Source organism: Bactrocera oleae, chromosome 6, assembly GCF_042242935.1.
Source record: "Bactrocera oleae isolate idBacOlea1 chromosome 6, idBacOlea1, whole genome shotgun sequence".
NCBI classification, from domain to species: Eukaryota; Metazoa; Arthropoda; class Insecta; order Diptera; family Tephritidae; genus Bactrocera; species Bactrocera oleae.
Genome location: NC_091540.1, coordinates 48,409,181 through 48,430,865, shown reverse-complemented (window position 1 = coordinate 48,430,865; position 21,685 = coordinate 48,409,181). Strand labels below are relative to the sequence as shown.

The 21,685-nt window shown below is 33.9% G+C and overlaps 1 protein-coding gene across 2 annotated transcripts in view; it reads right to left on the bottom strand.

Moving 5' to 3' along the window:
- Window positions 1-21,685, bottom strand: part of LOC106623625 (Glutamate receptor IB) — a 103,242-nt gene that overhangs the window by 9,931 nt on the left and 71,626 nt on the right. For both annotated transcript variants that reach the window (XM_036362452.2, XM_036362461.2), the window contains exons 12-14: window positions 12,510-12,606; window positions 9,338-9,798; window positions 1,524-1,768 (exon numbers count right to left, since the gene is read on the bottom strand). In XM_036362452.2, the coding sequence (XP_036218345.1) occupies window positions 1,524-1,768; window positions 9,338-9,798; window positions 12,510-12,606 (803 nt within the window). The remainder of the gene's footprint in view (window positions 1-1,523; window positions 1,769-9,337; window positions 9,799-12,509; window positions 12,607-21,685) is intronic.

The window sequence follows — 21,685 nt, the reverse complement described above, 5'->3', positions numbered from 1 at the left end:
AAAATAGTTCAGTAGTTCTCAGATTCGAGGGATATTGAAGTAAATTGTATGACAACTCATTTCTTTATATAGTATATGCCATATGTAGGTACATGCATATACACGTACATACATAGCTCATTTATGTACATATTCTCTTATTTGGCTGAAAATTACCGGGCCTCACACCTAGATGGCTTGAATGAAGAGGTTATTACTAAAACTGAGGCCTATTTTGAGGAAAAAGACAAATCGTACTACAAAAGTGGTATTAAAATGTTAGGGCCATGTGTTATTGTTGTCATCAAAATAACTCACACTTATTTGCTCGCTCACAACATTTAATACGTAATCCTTTGTTAAGTGATTCAAGAAAAGACATTAAATTGCTGATATTTCAGAAAGAGCAACAGCTACAAATGCTTGCTTCGATTTAGAATTATCTGCATGATATCTCTATGAGCCTAGATTCGAATCTCATGAGAATGATTTAGAACCGGACCGAATTTTTTGTCAAGACGAAAATCGCTCGGAAAAATCTATCACTGGTACTAGGGAAGCTGTTTTTTCTCCATGTATGTTGTATGTATTTTTATTCAATTGCATGTTACATAATGAATGTTGCAGATAAATTATAACGAGGTGCAAATAATTTAACAATTTTATACTCTCGCAACATAATGTTACATGTTATTATAGTTTTGTTGAATCGAGTTAGATATGGAGTTATGTATATAACAAGTAAGGAAGAGCTAGGTTCGGGTGTAACCGAATATTTCATACTCTTATAACTTGCCAGGATCAAAGTCGGATATATACCTTCGAAATTTTAGATACCGAATATATTTATCCCAGTTCCTATTGCGACCTTTTTGTTGAAAATGCCGGTCAAATTGTAAAATATATTTTTGAAACTCAGAAACAGTATTTTCCTGATAATAGTATGCCTCTCTCTCCAAATTTGGTAGAATGGGATCAATACTTTCTTTAGTTCTCATATACCTAATAGAAAGATTTTCAGACTTCCAGTTAAATTTATACCGCTTATATCGTTCAATACATGTTTTATATTAATGAAACTCGGAGAGAATTTCTTTCCAATAACAGTGTGTCTTTGTGCTTAAAATAATTATTTTGTGTGAAAATTAGTCCTAGCATCCATATACCTATGAAAAGAATTTTAAATTTCCGGTTGATTTTATATCGCACGAATCAATCAATGTGTAAAGTATCTTAATGAATGAAATGAAAATATGACACTGGGTATACCATAGTTTAATGCCGAAAATGTGTGAAATCAGTTCACGAATTACGCCAACTCCCATATGCTACCTATAATGATTTTCGACTTTCGTAATGCGTATACTTAAAACCATCTCTATTAGCTAATCTCTTAGCTTTCAGGTTTTACAATATTTTATCAAAGATGCTATTGAGGTATGCTCAGGTTGCTCGCTGGTATGCGCATTTCGACAATGCTTTTTCAACTTACCTCTTACTTATATAATCGAAATTTATATAAATATGCAATCTCGCATACTCACCTCAAAGGCGATCCAATCGGTGTTGCTATGCCAAATCCTTTCGTATCCAGATTACGTCCGACTTTCATTGTATCACAGGGTTCTCTGGCATTTACGTACTCATTCTTTGGCGATTCCATCAGCAGGGCGTATTTGCCTTTTGATGTGCGCACCCGACGTATGCCTTCATCGTATGTGCCCACAAAGACATGCTTCCGCGAATTCATATACTCCCACATCTTATTATGTAAGCCGATTTGGGATCGCTGAAATACACAAACAAAACAGCACAACAAATGATTTACATACATAATAAATTTGTATGTGCATATATCTATAGTGATTCATTATAAATACATTATTTGCAAAAACATTCTTGTGTATGTGTGCACAATAATTTAAATATTTAAGAAAGCACAAACACCGCGAATGCGCTCCTATTAAGCTTACACAACGAAGTGCCCGCACTCCCACGCCATGAATATGCACGAGTGTGTGTGTTTCTCCCACATACAATGCATCACCGGTATGCCAACATTTACACATACATAGGTGGACATGTAGCAGCGGGTTGCTGAAAATTGTTTTCGCGACGCCATTGCTTTGCCTAAAAGAGCTGCCGGGATAAAGAATTTCAGAGTGAATCTTAAAAACTTCCGGTTGGCCAAATAGCGAGCGCCCAATGAGAGGCTGCAAATATTAATAAAAAGCTAAAAGAATTTGTAGAATTTTATTAAATCGCTTAATAATTGTGTGCGTCAGCCGGTAAAATTTCCCGCTACCTTTATGGGTACGTTAGATACGTATGTACGAGTACGTGCATATATTAGTGGCGACGTTCGAGTGAGGCAGCAAATTCAATTAAATTAATAAATTTTTCCCTGCCATGAAATATACGAAATCTTTCCAAATAGTTTCCATTGCCTAGATCCAAAGTCATTTGCGTCTATGTATGTGGTTTTACTATAAGTCAATGTTCAAAGAGAGCATTCGTGGGGAATTTAAAGTGCAATATTTAATACCTATAATTTGAAAAATTTTCCACTATACCCTTTGTAAATATTTATTAGAATATCAAAATTTTGTAGACAACTAAATTGAAAATTATGTGACTTATTTTTGAAATGTTTTTAAGATTCGAAGTCACAAAAAAAGTTATTACTCAAATTCGACACAGGAAATCGTAGTAGGTATATGAAATTGAGGATAACCTTTAAAAAATATACATTTCTCACAAGCTGCTAACGCCATATTAATAAAACTTAGTGACAACGTTCATTTATGTAATTTTTTTTATGATTTATTTATAAAATGTAAAAACTAAAATCAGAACATACTCATGCCCACGCAGCATTTGACAAAAGTACCAAAAGTGTAAAAATATATGCTATATAATATAGTGAGATTATGGAGATTTACTCCACTAAAATTCAACAAAATTTTGTACTAAGGTTACCATATATTTACAACTCAGTATGAATATGGGCAAAATTGGATTACAACTACGTCACCTTCTTCTCCTATAACACTTTTTAAAATTTAATGAGATTCTTTTGATTTACAAATATAAACCTAGGAACAAATATGGTTAACGGAACTTTAACAAGTAAATATGACACTCACAGGCTAAAAATTCTCGAAATCCGAGCATAACTTTTCAAGCCTAAAACGCTAACTCCGGCTACACCGAAGCTATAATACACAGGTGAGTTTCTCATAGCATATATACGAGTCTGTATAACTACATTTTACCGGTCAATGCCATCTTGTTTTTGATCGGTCAGTTTGAAATGCAGTTATATTCTATAGGGGTCCGAGATTCTAGCGTTGCCTTAAAGAGCTATGCCAATATTGTGTGAAGTTATCTTGTCAAATAAAAAAAGTTTCCATACTTAGACATTATTTTGATCACTTTGGGGTAAGGCAGAAATTACAGAATAGTTTGCAAAATAAGCAGGCGCTATGCCCAAACAAATATTGGTTACTTTATTCTTTTTTATTTATTTTTTTATATTTTATATGAGTTAAAAGTTTCCAATAAATGAAGTGAATGGTGTGTTCTGGTCTTTTTTAAGAGATAAGTGTCGATTAGATTTTAATGGCATCGGATCAGTTAAAATTCGATAGTTTAATCCAATATTAAATTTAATACTAAGCTGGATTAAAGCGATTAAAGCAAGTAAATTTATACTTTACGACTTATTTCAGTTGAACTTCAACAATTCTGCTGCGCTTCCTTCACACATTACTACCAGCATATGTTGCGAATGAAATGGTGAATTGAATTTGACATTTTCGCTGGAGTGATTTAGTCGGCATGTTGCCCATACTACGTGCAAATGGTATGTATATGTCGTATACGAATGCACATTGTATTGATGCTTTTGCACTCCCTTATTGCCAGAAAAGGAATATAATTCTATGTAACGTCATTGCTCTGACGAGTTGCAGCAAAAAGCTGTTGACTGCTGAATGACGTGCTGTGCAATTATTTTTGACAGTCTACTACTGCTACTGTAACCAAGAGCATCACTGCAATTGCAAAAATTTTTTATCTGCGTTGATAACCGCATACACTGCCATAAGTAGTAATCTTCTTTTGTATTGGCTCGTATATGGTAAGTCTGCTTAAAGCTTAGTTGAGACGAAGTCTTTAAGAGGATAGTCGAAGAACGCGATGATGCACAGCAAGTTTAATTTTTTTCATTATAGCAGAATATCTTGAATAAGGTTTATATATTGAGTTTGCCACGAACTTTGTAACACCCTGAAGGAAACATTATAGATTCTATAAAGTATATATATGTATAATTGATCAGGATGACGAGCTGAGTCGATCTAGCCTTGTCCGTCTATCTGTCTATCCATACGTCAGTCTGTATATACTCGAGCCTCTCTCCCAGTTTTGGAAATGTTGTTTTGATGTGTGGCACACGTCTTTTTCTCCCCAAAAAGCTGCTTATTTGTCAGATTCGCTAATATCCAATATCACAATCCAGTTCTTGTATCGAAAACTTTTTTATTTGACAAAGTATCTTCACGAATTATAGCTTCCGTTCGACAAAAGGAGTATAATAAAATATTTGAACCCTAGTGGTTCGAAGAATGATTCATAAAAAAAAGTTTTGCTTCACTTGAAAAGTTATTTCAACTTCGCATACTTTGTTCTGATCTGCAAATTCTAAGAATTCAATATACCCCCATGTTGCTTTGTGATTTCGTTCAAATATTGCACAATCGAATCTCTCATCGAATTGTTAAGAACCACTTCTGCCATTCATTAATTTTTACCTACATATATATATATTTGTATCAATACTTCGATGCCCCAATATCTGCAACTAAACTTCCATCCCACATTCAAAAATTACCGATATGAGTACACTTCTTCTATAAATGGATCCTACCCGCGTGGGCCGTTCGAATTCACTCACCACTGCCTGTCTATCGAACTGGGCTTGTCTGGCATTGTCACTTGTACTGACAGCGTGGCGCAGCTCACTTTCGGCGAGTTTTATATTCTATATTTTTTGTTCGCACCGATATTGATTTCAGGCAATTACACCCCATGACAGCGTAAATCAATCAAAGAAAAATTTTATTACAGGATTTTCCAAAGTGAATAGCTGCAAGATTGACTGGGCTGAAAATGTTTGACAACTTGAGCAGATATTTGAATTTTTATTCATTAAAAACTCAGTTACCATGAAAATACAAGCCACCTCATCGCATGTAACATACATACAGGGCGTAATGTTGTCATGTGCAAGCAGATTCGAAAGAAAAACATGACCCACGTGGCGAAATCACATCACAAATTGCTCAAATATGTCGAAATATCAAAGCCAAGTGTAGCAAAAACCGGTCGAATGTGTACAAATATCTATCAAATTAAATTTTACAAGCACTGCATGTGTACATACATATATATTTGTGCTCATACTGGTATGCATATATATGCGTATATCGTGAAATGTCCATTAATGGACGTGTGAGTATGTATTCAGGGCTTGCATAAGCTCTTAATGCATTTCAGTGCGCATTTGTAGGAAAAGCATGAGATAAACTTACATAAATAATAAGTATATGTTTATGTACGTATTTAGAGTTTTAAAGGTTGAAGTTTCGGAAAATAATTGAATGAATTTAAAGGTTATTCGAGCTCGGCTTCAATCAACAGTCAATTACATTAAACATTAAAAGTTTAATTTTCAATAATACTCGTGTAAATACATATAAATACTTGGTTGTGAGGAGTCTTTATTTCCATTGAATGTTGAAAGTTTACCCAACTAACATATCTGCCGAATTAATGCTTTTAGCACTAGATTTAGTGATTTTCAAAAATTAAAACGCTAAAGATAGGGCTCAGAACCAAGTACACGTTTAGTGCCTTTTTATACTCTTACAATATGTTGCTAAAGAGTATAATAGTTTTGTTCACATAATGATATATTAATAAATGCGCCACAAGCATGAAATTTCACAACCGTAATAGTAAGGAAGGGTTTTATAGTAGCAGTCGTAAAAATTTCACAATGGACGTGGCATCGCCCACCTTTAGCTGAAATCCTATAGCTACCTCAGGAACTAGTTGACCGATTTCAGCCAAATTCGGTGAGTAAGATTAACTAAATAGGCATTGTCAAAATGGTCGAGATCGGATGACAACCACGCCTACTTTCCTTATAACAAACTTTTAAATTCCATCTGATTCTATCACTTTACAGTATACAAATCAAATATCAATGAAGTTATCAGAATAAAACTTTGCACAATTAGTGTCCTGAAGGTATGTCATCTTACGTTCAAAAATTGTCAAAATCGAAATATAACTTGTGTCAAAAAGAGCTGAACAATTTTCTTAGTCCCCATATACCTAAAATAAATATTTTCGAGCAACCGCTTTAGTTATACCGCATCTATCGGCCAATATGTAAGAAATATTAATGAAGTTCAGAAATAATCTCTTTTTCTTGCCTTACATGGACGAAATCATGGTGGTACTTTCCTTAATATAAAGTTTCGTCAACACCTGAAGGTTTTCCCAGGCTTTGATCCTTGCAAGTTGAGAGAGTATGAAATGTTCAGTGGCAACCGAATTTAGCTCTTCCCTACTTATTGTCCAACTGTCTATTTTGATAAAATAGAGACCATCTACATTGAAATCCTGTTAACCCAATAGAAAGTTGATATGCTGCTTTTGGCGGAAAAGATTATTACAGATTCTGATACTTTGGCGAGTTTTGATCTTGGATGGGGAATTATTCATTTGAATGGCATTATACGGAATCTGTTTTATAATTCTGGATTCAGATTAAGACGTGTAAAGACTCAGTTGTTTTAAATTATAGTGTCTATTATTGAATAATATTAGTCTCTTGTTTTCACCAAATTCTAACGCAGAGATTAAATGAGTGTTCAATTTTGAAATGTTAAAGTTGTTGAAATAAATCAGTAAGAAGTGTTTAACAAAAGGTTCAGCCAATAAAGATTGATATAGGTTGTGATTTCTATATGATTTGCACATTATATATACGTTTTTATGCTACGTTTATCATGAAGTTTAGAATACGCAAAAGAAAACGTCGGAGACTCTCTAATATAAGTAAATGTAAATGATCAGTGTGACGAGCTGAGTCGATTTAGCAATGTCAGTCGGAATGTCCGTCTATCTGCATAGTACAATATATTATATATAGCGAACTAGTCCCGCAGTTTTCCAGATATCGATGTGAAATTTTGCACAAGTCCTTTTTCCAGCAGAATAATATATATATTTTTAAAAAAGTTTGGCACGCCATATTTAGTGCAATTTGGAATTTAAGAGTTGGCTGCTATGGTAATGAAGAGTAATTAAAAATACTATTAGCCAAATACTTTTATTAGTGAAATTTAAGTGTTGCAACCAAAATTTGTGGTGTATCTTTTCATGATCTAAAAAAAACAGCTCTCATTCAATAAAGTTTTTTTTATTGCACAACGAAAATTGTTCGTAGAACCTCCATCTAAAATTGTTTATTTTAATATATAATAATATGTGATTTTGGCTAGAGCTATACATATAAAGGGCAAATTAAACTAATTCTACTACTAATCACATAGTTAATATTTAATTTCGTTCTGTATGCTCCAATAGTCAGGCATACAAACATACATATGTCTAAAACTACAAAGATGGAGACCGAAGGCTTTCTATTCTGAGCTGACTAATCTTATCGCTGATATAATCTTATATTCTTATGACAAAATGCACAAACAATTTTTTGTCTCTCACTAAAGGTAAATTACAGAGGCTTAATTTTAGGCTCAACACTACTCGAAGGAAGCTACCACAGTTGCTATGGCGGGTAAATGACTAGCAGATAAATCTTAAATCTATAAGATAAGTATATTGTGATATGCATATGTATACAATAACACAACTATGCTGGAGTAACTTGGGTCTCGAGAATCTCCCTTACATCTGTCTGAAAACAGTTAACCAAACTGCAAAGGTTTACATATGTATCAGACAATATGACTTGAACCAACTACCTCTTCGGAGGAGATTTTATATATTTTTAAACGTATCAATTCGAGTATATGACCAGTAGGAAATATGGTAAGAAAAAACGGCATGCCTTCACCTGCAAGGAGATACCGTTGCTTCCAATAGGTTAGGCGATAGCTCGGGAGCAGCAGACGGAATTGGTAGGATTGTAAGATCTAGAATCAAGCTTTTATTTTACTAGCGCAGTTTGTCGAAACTATTTCAAGCTGGCTTCTTTCCATAAAGAAGGTGTGCAGATTTGTCACAAAATAACTATTACAAGGAGCGTAACTCATACTTACTGATAGTTAAATTCAGAAATAATACTGGAGTGCACAGAAAAGCCTAAAAAGGCGGTGGCCACCATATTTCATTTTTGCAGAGGTTTTTCATCTTATTTCAGAAATGTACCGAAAAGAGGAAAAATTCGGAGGACTTAGTAATTTGGATTTTTTGTAGCGATGTACGCTGGCCTGTGCAGATTGAGATGTTACATGCACAAAACGAACACTTGGTTGATGAAAAATTATTGATTCTGCGACCATGTGTTGGAAGCACCGGAACATTTATTGCTTGAGTGCGCTCTGATTGCAAGGAGCGTTGCTAGGCTGCCTTATTGCATTGGATTTAAAAGAAGAAAAGTGAGTGAAAGAAGAGTTTGAGCATATGTTCTACGAATACTAATTTCTCAACGCTACCGTTGCTAATTGAGTATCAAATCAATTTTCTCCTTTGATTTTACGGTACCTGAAAAGTATTTTCTTTTCTCATTAGTTCTTGTTTATATTCAAACTGATTGTAATAAAATCTCAAGAATTCAGTTTTCTCTTATACACTCTTGCATTGTGAAATATCTTTCTGATATATTTTTATTGGATCCTAAGTCACTTAAGTTGTAATGTCTACATCACAACCTTCAACTAATTCTCTCGGATGTTAAATAGTGACAGTGAAAAGTTGTTGTTGTCAAAAATTTCAAAAATATATAAACCGATCTAGTATTTATTCGTGCAAATCTGTTTAATATGCGTTAATTATTACTATAACTCACTTATTTATATAAATTTAATAAACAAATACTAGAAAACGCTAATATTATCCAAAATACTTTTCATACAATTTCAAGATATATCGATTTTGGGATTTTCGAATCTTGCGAGTAAAAGAAATGTCGAGTTTCTCAACAACGTCATCAGAGTACACATGAACCTTGACATCTACAACTGTTGCCTACATGCAGATGGCATGCATAACATGCGTAGGCAAATTTGGTATGTCTAACCATGCATTGCATTGTACTTACCCGGAAAAAGTCCCAGGTGGAGCCATGTAAGAGTGTACCATACTGCACTTCCGTTTGCATAGCTAAGTCTTCGGGTGAATTGATTGGTGTCACCATCCGCTCGACGGTGAGAAATGCTGCCAAATTGGCTGTATACGATGAAATTAGAATGAGCGTGAAAAACCACCAAGCGGCGCCAACTATGCGACCGGAGATGGAACGCGGTGATATGTCGCAGCCCTGTTGCATAAAAGCGGCCAAGGCAAACCAAAATGAATTCAAAATGCTAAACTCGTTGACCGCTACATTGCCGGATGAGCCGAGGCCAACGCTTCCGGCCACACCACCAGTACTGACTACACCAATATTTGCCGGGCTGGCCGTGGCACTGGTCGCACCCGTCATTGGACCGGGCACAGGTACACCGCCAATGATGCCAGGTGGCTGTTGATTAGCCATTTGATCGTGATGTGCATGCGAATCTGCCGGAAAAGAGAAAACCTAAAGTATGACAAGATGTGGGCAAGTAATAATAGAGAATGATGGAATGATAAAGCAACTTTGTATGTAGTTATGCGCCATACAGATACCATATATCAAAGGAGTCACAAATGTGTGAATGCATGTATATATGTGTTTGTATGTGTTTTTGAGTCTGCCTGTGTGTTTGGGGCATGCCGGCATTATCAGTAGATTGTAGATATTTGCATACAACTTGAAAATGACAGGCGTTCATTCACATTGTTTATTATACTACGTGTGTGTGTGTGTGCCTGTTTTGGTCATTGTGTCTGCTTCATTGATTATACTCGTACATATGTGTGTCTGTAGATATGTATGCGAAAGTTGTGCAAGTGCTAACGAAAAGGCCGTCTACAACTATTAAATTGGACGCCTGTGAATGCCGCATATCGCACTTTGAATGCCGCATAAAGTCAGGCGCTGCCAGGCACATGGCACATACCAAGTCTACTCGGAAGCCTACGTGCGCTGAATGCCACATGTGCCAAGGAATGTTGGCTGCCACACATTCACTTCGCTTTTATATCTGCTGGAATTTTCACCATTTATTTCATATCATCATTCTTTATCTGCTATTCTTTTTTGGGTGCTCTCACATGATGTTTTCCTCTTTTTTGGCTGCTATGCCGCTCTGGGGCATGCTGGTATTCTGCTTTTAGTTTTTATCTACTAAGCCCCAAACACATAACAAATATTTACATGCCTCCGTTTCACAGGCTCACAGTCCTGTTGGGAATGTGTCGGCTTGCAAGTTTCGTTACTGTTGAGCTTCATGTGTGTATTTTTGCGTCAAACTTTCGAAGCTTGAGCTACTTTGATCGTTTGAAACAACAATTTTGCTTTAGGCTTATCAGTTTCTGAAGAGCAAATAGATTTAAGACTAAAGAACCTCCGAGCAGAAATAAACTCGAATGATTGACATTAATATTCTACAACAAATCAAGTGAGAAGATAAGTTCACTCAATTTTGACTATCTTTAAATCAGACACTCTTTGGATTCAGTTTTGCGAGAAATTTACAGCCAATTAAAATAATATGAGCAAGAAATTAATGCAGAACAAAGGCTGGTTGGTTTATATTTTTCTTTCCCAATAAGTTAAAGAACATTAGCCGAGTTTAAAAGACTACGCCAAGCATGTATTTCTTCACTTAACACATTACCTCAAAGAAATACTTGACTTTTTTATAGAAAACTTTAATCTCAAAATTAAGAGATTACTAAATTTTTTTTCTCGCGAAAAGTAAAAGGTGAGGCCGTAACATACAAGTAAATGCTCACACATTAGAGAACATATGTGGTAAGCGCAAGCGTTGTCGTTTGTTTGATAGGTATAATTTCTTCGATTTCCTACTCTCCAACGTCTGGTGAATAGAAGACCGCAGTTTTTAACATAATCCGGACAACAGTGGAGCTCATAACTAAACTGTGTATTGATATCGAAGCTTTTTTGCTCATTCCATGCCTTCTTAACTCTTTAACGGGAAACTCATCAACAAACTAAAGATTGCAAGAAACTTGTCTATAGAAATGAAACGAAACATAACTATCGAGAAGTAATTTAATATTAATAATTTTTTAAATATGCCGACCATAAACAGTGAGCTTTCCTAGAGGACCTATTTGTACATATGTACACATATTATTTGTGACGGATGCGGCTGTTGAGTGAATGCAGAGGCTGTCGCCTTGCTGCTACACCAAATACACATATGAATATGTGCAGCTATGTGTCGAATTCCGTTATTCCGAAATTCCGTTAGCAGCATAGTTATTTTGGTTGGCTATTTTTATATGTTTGACGTTGAAATTCGTCTCTACACATATGAACACACAGACTTTCACATGAATATGCACAAGCTTTTAGCAATTAAATTAAGGCGCAGCCGTCGTCTAATAGATGTGCAGTTGTGCTGCTGTAGCTTTCGGTCCCACAGTAACATGGAACTATTATGGAAGTTAGGCAACTCGTTGATATTTGCATGACGAGAGGTTTGTACACATACACATATACATATATATGTTATACATGTGTTGGTAATGTTACAATTTCAATGACTCCTTGACTGTCCGCCACCCAACGTGGCATGTCACTGTAATTTGTGACTTTGATGTGGAGCAAGATTAGAACGAGTGAATTAAATGAACGCATCCTAATTGAAAGGATTTGTGATTTGTGGCCAGGATTGCTACTAAATTGCCAATCGAATTGACAGCACATATATAACATATATGTATGTGTGTGAACATGCTGCTAGGAGCACTTTGAGTGCTCTGGTGCGGTAAAATCAAAGGACAGCTTGAAAGAGGAATTGATTGGCAAACGGTAAAAGTGGGTGTATTAAATGAATTTTGGGAAATTTAAGTGAAGTATTAAGCTTATTATAGGGAATATTAAAATTTTAGGATTTTAATTAATTTAGTGTTCGGTAAAAGAGTATTTACATTTACAGTTTTTCGACTGTTTGAGTTCAGAAAAGTGTTTAGCAAAGCTTAAAAAAAAAAATCAGAAAATCAGAAAATTTCTTCAAATGTTATTTTTAAGTTTTCCTTCTGATTTTGTATGCGTGTTTTTTATATATTTTGTTTCTGTCTTCAATATGGTTTTCGCGTCTATTGTACACTATTTAAATTTTTGACAAGTCCGTTTACGAATATTATGCACCACTTACCTGCCTGATACTGCACAATGCGCCACTCGTACGGTGAGAAGCGGGAAACAAAGAACAGTACGATGCTTACTCCAATGTAGCTGAAAATGACACTCATCTGTTGAAACACATGGCAGAAAAGAGACAGGAAGCAGCGACGAGGAAACAGGTAATAGCGTGAAAAGAGAAAAAATGCAGTTTTCGTTGCTAAAGTCTTATATTTTATGCAAATAATATTTCAGAAAGCGGCTTTCAAGAATATAAGTATACAAGTAAAAAGCTACAATACTCAAAAATAGTTTTCCAGTTCTTGTAATGGTGGCTGAGTGCTAAGCGGCTGTGTAAATAGTGGCAAACAAAAAACTGAAAATTTAAAAAAAAAAATTACATAAGTACTACTGTGATCAAGAGGTAAGGTGATTTTGTTTATAATATGTAAATTCCTTATTTATTCTTCTTAATCAATTTCGTCTCTTTTAAATTAGTCCTCGAACGATAAAAATGCGTCTCCGAATTGGTTTGCTGAATAGCCAGACATCACACGAGCCAAGTCAGGCGAATACGTTGGTTACAGAACGATATGAGTCCAATTTTAGGCAAACAAGTCGCGAAAAATCAATGTGGTGGTGCATTATTGTGGTTTTGAGACCAATCTAGACTTGTCGCGTTTGAGACAAAAAAATTGTTTCAAAATGGTTTGTGCTGAGCCAAATGGTCCAAAACTATCAAGTAGGTCTCTAATTGTCAATCGAAGATCTTATTTTTTACGTAGGCCTCTTTTGGACGTAGGCCTCGTCGGCAGAGGTTGATGGTCGTTTAGAGTATGGTTCGTCGTTAACGCAATCGCGGCCCGCTTTGAACTCGTTGCACCACTTAGGTATAAACGTCTTAATTTAATTACCAAAAGCCTTCCGCTATATTTTCAACATGTCCGCACAAAATATTTGTTTCGCAAACAAAATTTGATGCAAGCACCTTCCTCAACAAAATCAACTATTGTATAAATCGAAAAATTCACTTTTGGTTGTTTCTAGAAACACATTTAACTCGTAGATAATACAATAGACCTTTTGACAAACAGAAGCTTCTGATGCCCGAGAGTTTTACATCAAAATTCCACCTTACTTTTTGTATTTACGATTTACGCTAGTCATTTACAAAATGTTTAGAAGAAGTTGTATATCTTTAAAGCCTTAAGGGAAATATGCTAATAATATTTGAAGTTAAATCCTATAAAACTTCTTTGTAATTGAAATCCAAATATAAATAGTACATATGTATATGAATTTAATTTCATGAGTCCCTTTTACAAACTATATTTTTTCTTCATTTGAACTTGAATTGAATATTTTAAATATTCATCCTTTTCATTTAGTCTTATTACACCGAATATATTTAAATAAATAATTTATTATTTATTATTATAATCATGTATTCCATAATTTCTAAAGTAACCTATTGTACACAGGGTCAATTGAGAACAGACCTGTGTTTGCGAAGAAATTTAGAAGAGTATCAATTGCTTACATATATGTATGTACCTTTCTTCAATATGATTTCTATTTTGTATGTATTATCAACTAATATGGCTTTTGTTTTGGTTTACCAAACAATTTACAGTCCAATAATATATAAATATAACATATACAAGTATGTATATATCGTGTGGGATGACTTTACCTCGCATACGGAGATCGACGGCAATCGTAAGTATTCGATTTCGATCAATGAAAACAAAAACCGACATCGAAACTTATGGAAACTAAACATATTTAAGTTTTCAGAAGGTATTTCTGAGCACAATCAGCATATATAGTCAGATGAATACGCTAATTCGATCTTTTAGTCACCTAAAGAACCTTCTGCCAATGCTAGAAATATTGTATTTCATATAGCAAAATAATGGTAGAGTTAATGCTCTCCAAGTGAATGGTTTTATAATATTATAACTACAGTAAACCTCAATAAAATTATTGAATAAAAAAATCGCAGCTACAGCTAGCATTGGCAGTATTATGAGAGCTACACGTTTTAAGAGTTTCGTGCTAGAAAAATTATCCATTCTTAGCTGATTCACAAAATTCCTTCATGCGAAATGACCACCAAACGAATAGTGAAGGAGATCGAAAAGCGCTAGCCGAGAAGACTAAGCGCACCATTGACCAAAAGAACAAATAATTTATGATAATGAGCAGTTTTTGGACTTATTCACTCGTTACAAGGCCATAATTTCTCGTCAATATCTGACAATGGAAAAAAACATCTCCTAATCAATTCACTATAAAATTTATCGACGGCTATTCGAATGGATGTGAGACGATGAGCCGTATCCGAAACGAAGGATTATTCAATCAATTGCTGCCTATATTTAGAGATGTGCATGTTATAATATATATTTTCCTCAAAGGAAACCAGTTTTATTTTACAATTGTGGTATAATTTTAAAGCAGTTTTTATTGAGGAATTTCCAATTTAAAGAATATATATTAAGATATTGCATACGCTGGAAATTTATATGACCTGGGTTTCGACCGATTCCTAATTCTTCATATTTTTTTGATATGGCTTCCAGCGAATTGTCTCTGCCCAAATAGACAATCTGCGACAATTATATCTTAAAGTTGTATTACTCCTTTTTAGGGGCATTTCTAGTTCGACATTATTAAATATTTATTTAATCTCATGCGAGCTTAGACGGGCGCTAAAAAAGAGGACCTCACTCTCCTCTAGAGGATATTGTACTTAACATAATCTGGTCAGGGTACAAATACCTTATTTAAAAAATTCACACTCGATTTGCCCCTTTATAAATATATTCCCAGCAACAATATTGAATACAAAAATTAAATTTTCAGAAAACTATAATTTTCTTTACAACGATCTTCCTGATATTAAGAACGAAAACCTGCAGCTTTCAAACAAATACTCCCACTTCATTACTGTGTAAGCAGTTCCACTGACAATTTGTTACAGAATAAAATATTTAATTTAGCTTTCGGTTTAATTCTGTTCCACTGCGCTTGCTTCCTTTGCTCGAGGCTGAGGCCTAATTTGATTTGTGACGAACAACCTAAATTCCTTTTCTTAACTGATTACGTATTTCACTTTCACTCTCTCTTAACTTGTTAGCTTTGCTGTCATTTGATTTTCGTTATTATTAAAGCGACACACTTTTTATTAGCTTCACAACTTTTGGCATCTGCGAAACTTTGGAAATGAACAGAGCCACACGGCGGCAAGTGTGTGCAAGCTTGCCTGCCTGTAAATTCTTGTATGCAAACTAACGCGAGTGTTTATATGTATGTTCTACTTTTAGGTATATATGCATTTGCATGACTCTGCATGGGCGCACTTGTTTGTGTAAGGATTTTAATTTAATGCAAAGCTTTTCACACATTAATACATACATGCAAAGGAATACTGTGTGCGCATGAGTTTGTATTCATTCCTTGTTTAAATAAGCGTGGAGGATTAAGGGGGTTGGACTTTGGTTGTAAAAATCTTACAAAAAAATAAATAACATTTAGTATATGCAAAAAATTGTGAGTTTAATGTAATAACTTAATTTAAAATGTAACAAAAATTCTAGGTAAAACTTAAGAAAAAAATTGATTTTCAACTTTAAATGGAATGATTTAAGAAATGTGTACACACTGTTCCAGTGAAAAAATAATACAATAATTAATAATAATATGACAATAAAAGCGATAAGAATTAAAAGCATAAATTATTGACGAAAATCCCCAAAAATGACTACAATTTTTAGCAGCAAGCCCTAGCCTTTCCTCTTGTATCAACTATAAAAACATAATAACATTACTCCTTTATAAAAATTAATTAATATTTTTGTAATAAATAACCATATTAATATTTTAATATAATAATTAAATAAATAATAATTTATTTGAACATTTTTTTATATTTTATTGTGAAATCTCATGGTCATACCCCTGGTTTGAACGTTATAAGTATGTAGGTATGTGCTGTATGTATAGCGTTTAAAACCGTAGCACAGTGGGAGAAGTGGCCAATTCGGCGGCACTTTAAAAACTTCGAAAAAAATAACAAGATGTAATATTATTTATAAAATTAATTATTATTAATAAATACTCTGTCAATTAATTTCGATATTTTTCTTATTTTTCTGAAATGTTTTTCTATATTTTTTGATACAAACAAATCATATGAACAATATAAGAAAGTAACTAACATTTGTTACTTTTACTAATTCTTCGTTCCAGCAAACAAATGTTACAGTTTCAGGAACACTAAAGCATTATCGGCAAGTAGAGTGGCTACCGCTAGCCCTTTGTTGTACGAGTACGTGCAACAGTGTGGTCAACAACATCTTACAAAATGACTTCATTTGAGCATTCAGTTACGCGTCTGTCATTAGGTTAACACTCGCTTTTACTTTCAACCTAAACAACGAAGCACGGATAAATATCTCCATCTGCAAAGGGAGCCTAAGATTTCTAAACATCTGAATATTTTCTCGTTTTTGAAGCTATTGCAGATTCTGAGATCAACATTGAAACAACTTGCGAAGCATTCCTTTTTCCAGCCTTGTAAAGACTTACGTGTACTGCTACCATTAACTCTTCGTACGGGGTTTTCACAATGACAGATGACATTCTTTTTCTTAGAGTCTTAGTTGCACACTCTGAAAATATTTGTGTTTAAGTTGACCAATGGCTGCTTCAGGGAAAATTAGATCTCCGTCTAACCATTTCTTATTTCGCTCTTCAAACCATGTCATAATCCTGCGACTTGTTTTACACATGTCCACCAATTTACTAAAAAATTTTTGATTGCTTTTGAATTTGTCGGCATTGCTCTTCGTTAAATTTTGAGAGTTCAATCACATTTGAAAACACATGATTTTCAAGTGCCAAAACTGCGTTTAAGCACTAAAACGTATAAGCATAGATCACAAACAAATTTTTTAAATGTAATACGTGCCTAATAATTTCAATTAAACCACTAAGCCAAATAAAAAATTATAAAAATAAATTTGTTTTTTGTGAACAAACTTTGTACTGTAAAAGAGCGCGGAAATAATTAGTGCACTTGCTGAAACATATATATGTATGTATGCAAGATAAGTTTGAAAGCTCGCAGGTGGGCGAATATTGAGGGCAAAACATAAAAAAAACAGAAAAATAGTCCATTGATTTGTTAGTTATCAAACACACAAAGCAATTTCGCGAGATTTGAAAATTTATGCCATTTCTTCCACTGTGCGTAGGTACGTATGTGTACTAGCATGTGAGAACAGAGTTGGGATATTTACATTGCTGCATTAATGTGCGTGTAATCTGCCAACAGTATTTTGGTGGCTTTTAATTTTGCCTAGTCTGACAGGCAAACTTTTCACCTTTTACGAGGTCATGAGTGAGCAACAACCACACGTCAGCATTTGTACAAGCAATAACGTAAAATACGTGAAATAACAAAAACAAAGTAGCAAAAATTTTCTATAATCTCAGTTTGGCAACTGCGATTAGCCTGAAAGCGTGTAATCTGTCGTTGCGCATTTTTAGGCGTTGAGCCTGTGTCTTTGTGTAGAAAATCCCATGAGTTGTGATTGCGACGTGCAACATGCTTAACAACAAAAAAAAAATGCATAGCTACATCTATGAATATATATGTATTCATTTGTGTATTTTTATAAGTGTGCTGTTGTGTCAATACTCTGCTGGTTACAATTATCAACAGTCGAGCACGAAAGTATGTATACATTCCCCATTTGTAGTCATACTTAGCTACTTTAAACATTTAAATTTGCACTTGGAAATGAGACTTAATTTGCGTTATTGCGCTAAAATGTTCTAGTTTACTGCACACACACAAGTGCACGTAATCAAATTATTTTATTTTGTTTTACTTTTTTTCAGTTGCAAATAAAATGTGTTCCAATATTAGTGTGCGCGTTTACTATGCGCACATATGGCAGCCGCGAGTGTGTTTCTAATTCGCCTGCTATCAAGCTAACAATTTAATTTTACTAATGCAATTCGAAATACTTTGGCCTCATTTTTTAACTCATGCACACATTTAAGCCAACACTCACATATCGCCACGTGCAATGGCATACATATGAGTTAAATTATAAAGTGGAGTTAGCGAAAAATGGTAAAATTTTATATGCTTGCATATATCTACAAACTGCTAAACAGACATATATACATACATATATAGATATGTAAATATACTGCTATATTGGCGCGACGTGCGAATTGCTCATGCCTAGGATGAAAAAGTTTGCTATGCTCCTAAAAGCATGCCATGTGTGTGTGTTCATTCGTTTTTGGTTATGGCTATCTGGATTACTACTTCTCGTATGAGTAATTTGGTGTGTTTGCAATTGTAATGAAAATTTATGGCAGCAAGTTCTTTATGCCACACATTTCAAATGGCACTTAAAATTTTAATACCTTCATGTGTTCGTACATAGAGTTTATTAAGGTTTTAGCACTCCAATTCATATGGTTTCTCTTTTCTTTTATATGTTTGCCAATTTCATTTCTTTATTTCTTTTATTTAATTGATGCTTCACAGAAGCAAATTTGTTCTACTTTAGTTTTCAATTTCTTCAACTAATAAAGTGCTTTCACTTGAGAATTGTTAAAATTGATATTTATATGTGAGAACTTAACTACAAGTAAAACCATAATGGGTATCGGTTAGACTTAGATTGGTTTTATAACTTAAATTTTAATACGTTTCACATATACAAGCTTCCAGTAATTTAATTTGTGCAGCAAGTAAAATGCGTCCTCAGGTTTTATGGCCTCTGAGTTCAACTTTGGATAAAAACATCATAAAATGGAATGAAATAATGTATAGTAGTTTTCACTCCATAGAAGGTCTTACCAAAACATAATAGAACATAATTAAACTCAGCTATGAAGCAGAGATTAAAAAAGAATTTTTATTCAACAAGACCAGGTTATAAATATCACATGAACTAATAGGAAACTATCTTAAAAGTGGAAAAAGAAAAGTAAAACACTTTAAAGAAGCATTTTCACATTATAAAGTCTTTAGAACGAAACTAATACCAGAAAGATAAATCTTAAATGTAGTTAACTGTATAATATCGTAGCAGTAACTCATAAAACTTCAAATATTTCAGATTGAAATTTTGAGAGAAATGGCAAATATTACTCACTGATAAATTATATCTACTCTCTCATCTACAATAGATATCTATCTTTTCATGGCCTCTCTACATGACAGATCTCAAAAAGGAGGTTTTAATAATGCTTACTGTAAATTGATACTTTTCTCACTTTTTCTGATATTTCAAAAAGATAAATGTATAAATCGTACGCTTTAAGGAAACATTTTCGAAACTATATAAATCGCATGCTTTAAGGAAATATCTTCGATACAAACAGAAATTTATCGAATGGGTCTAAAGTAAATAAAATGCTTCTGAACCTTCAAAACATTAGAGTACTTAATGTTGTTGTTTTTAGTATCAAAATAAATTACACAAATTTAGTCATTCCGTTAAAGAGACCAAAAATTAAAAAGCCCAAATTATAGGGATCATTAAATTCTATTAAAAAATTGCTATTTACCACATTAGTTAGAACGACTTTTGAATACAGTAGAATTGAATCTAAATATTAGACCTGATAGAAATGCAATTGATTGTTTGTCCATTAGGAAACCTACGTTGAAGTTCACCTTAAAGCATTACAAAATTTTATAACATTTGTACTATTACATTCACTCAGCATATCAAATCACCACTGTCTTCCTATCTTGCATAATTTTAAATTTCACTAATTTTCTATATCTTTTCGCTTTTCAACATTAAGAAAATCTGTTCTCTCAATAACTGTCTTTTATGAGTTTTGAGCGCACCAAATTATTTACTTTGTAACCATCTAATAAAGTGAGTTTTGTAATACAACTTTTCAGATATCCACACACAACAGATTCTTGTTTATTTTTAACCTAACTGGTGCAAAATAAATCTATATACTGTACATTATGTGCCTCTTGTCCTTCTTGCGAATGGGTCTCACCCAACCTGATCTTGACAACCTTTAAGCCCAATTATAATTTAAGAGTTTTTCATCAAAATTATTTCGTTGCCGTAGAGAAAAGTCTATATAGCTTCTTATCATCTTATCAGACTTTGTCTTATCGTATTACATCTTAAGTCATCTTATCTTAATAGATCTGATCTAAACTTCACATATTTTATATAACCTTATCTTATTTTAACTTATCGCAATTTATCTTAACTCAAATTATCTTAGACAAGTTAAAATTAACATACGATAACTTATTTTGTCTTTACTTACGTTATAATATTTTTAACCTCGTTTTACCTTATCGACATTGTAAAAGTGGAGTACAGTTACTACGGAAAGTCCTATTGACTTTGACAATTGTAAGCATTTTCGATTAAGTGTTATACTGAGTCTATCTTTTTCCTTGGGGCTTATATTTCAGCTTCTGCTTGTCCATTGTTAAATAATGTAAATGAGAAGCCTTGCATTTTGGGCCAAATGCCTGCTGTTAACTTAAGTCTAATGGAATTTGTTCTTAAAATATTAATATTCGTGTTTCATGCCTTTTTTGCTCTCAAACACTGTGCAGCTTTGCTGCGAAACTCCTCGACTATGCAAAGCTGCAACTCATTAGTATGCAGAAGTGGCCACGCAACAGCGCAATGTTGAAGTCGAGGACAGCCTGCTGCTGGGACATTTTAATTTCGTACAAAATTACTTAGCGCACTTACTAAGAAATGCAAGAAATGCAATAAAAAAATTTACGAACACTATTTGAGTTTGCAGACAGATTTGGCAAATCTTTACAGCAATTTGCCCACTCACTGGAGTGCAAACGAAGTTTTTGCGCTCAACAAAGAAATCCTTTCTCACTGCTGCAATGCAAAGCTGAAGCTTTTCAAACAGTTTTCTTCGAGCGTATTTGCTTAGTCTAATGTCACTATTTTGAGGGGTTCAAAAAAGTTTGATGAACTCAGTTGGAAGCAACAAAAACAACACACAAAAACCAAAAAAAAAAAAACACACAAAAAAACTAAACTACTAGATTGCATAAGTAGCAAAGGAAATAAACTGAGACGCAGTTGGCGTTGAAGTCGAGAGTACAAATACGGGCATAGCATTGAATAGAAGTCGGACAGGAAGAGTGTGGGCGAAGTCAAATTG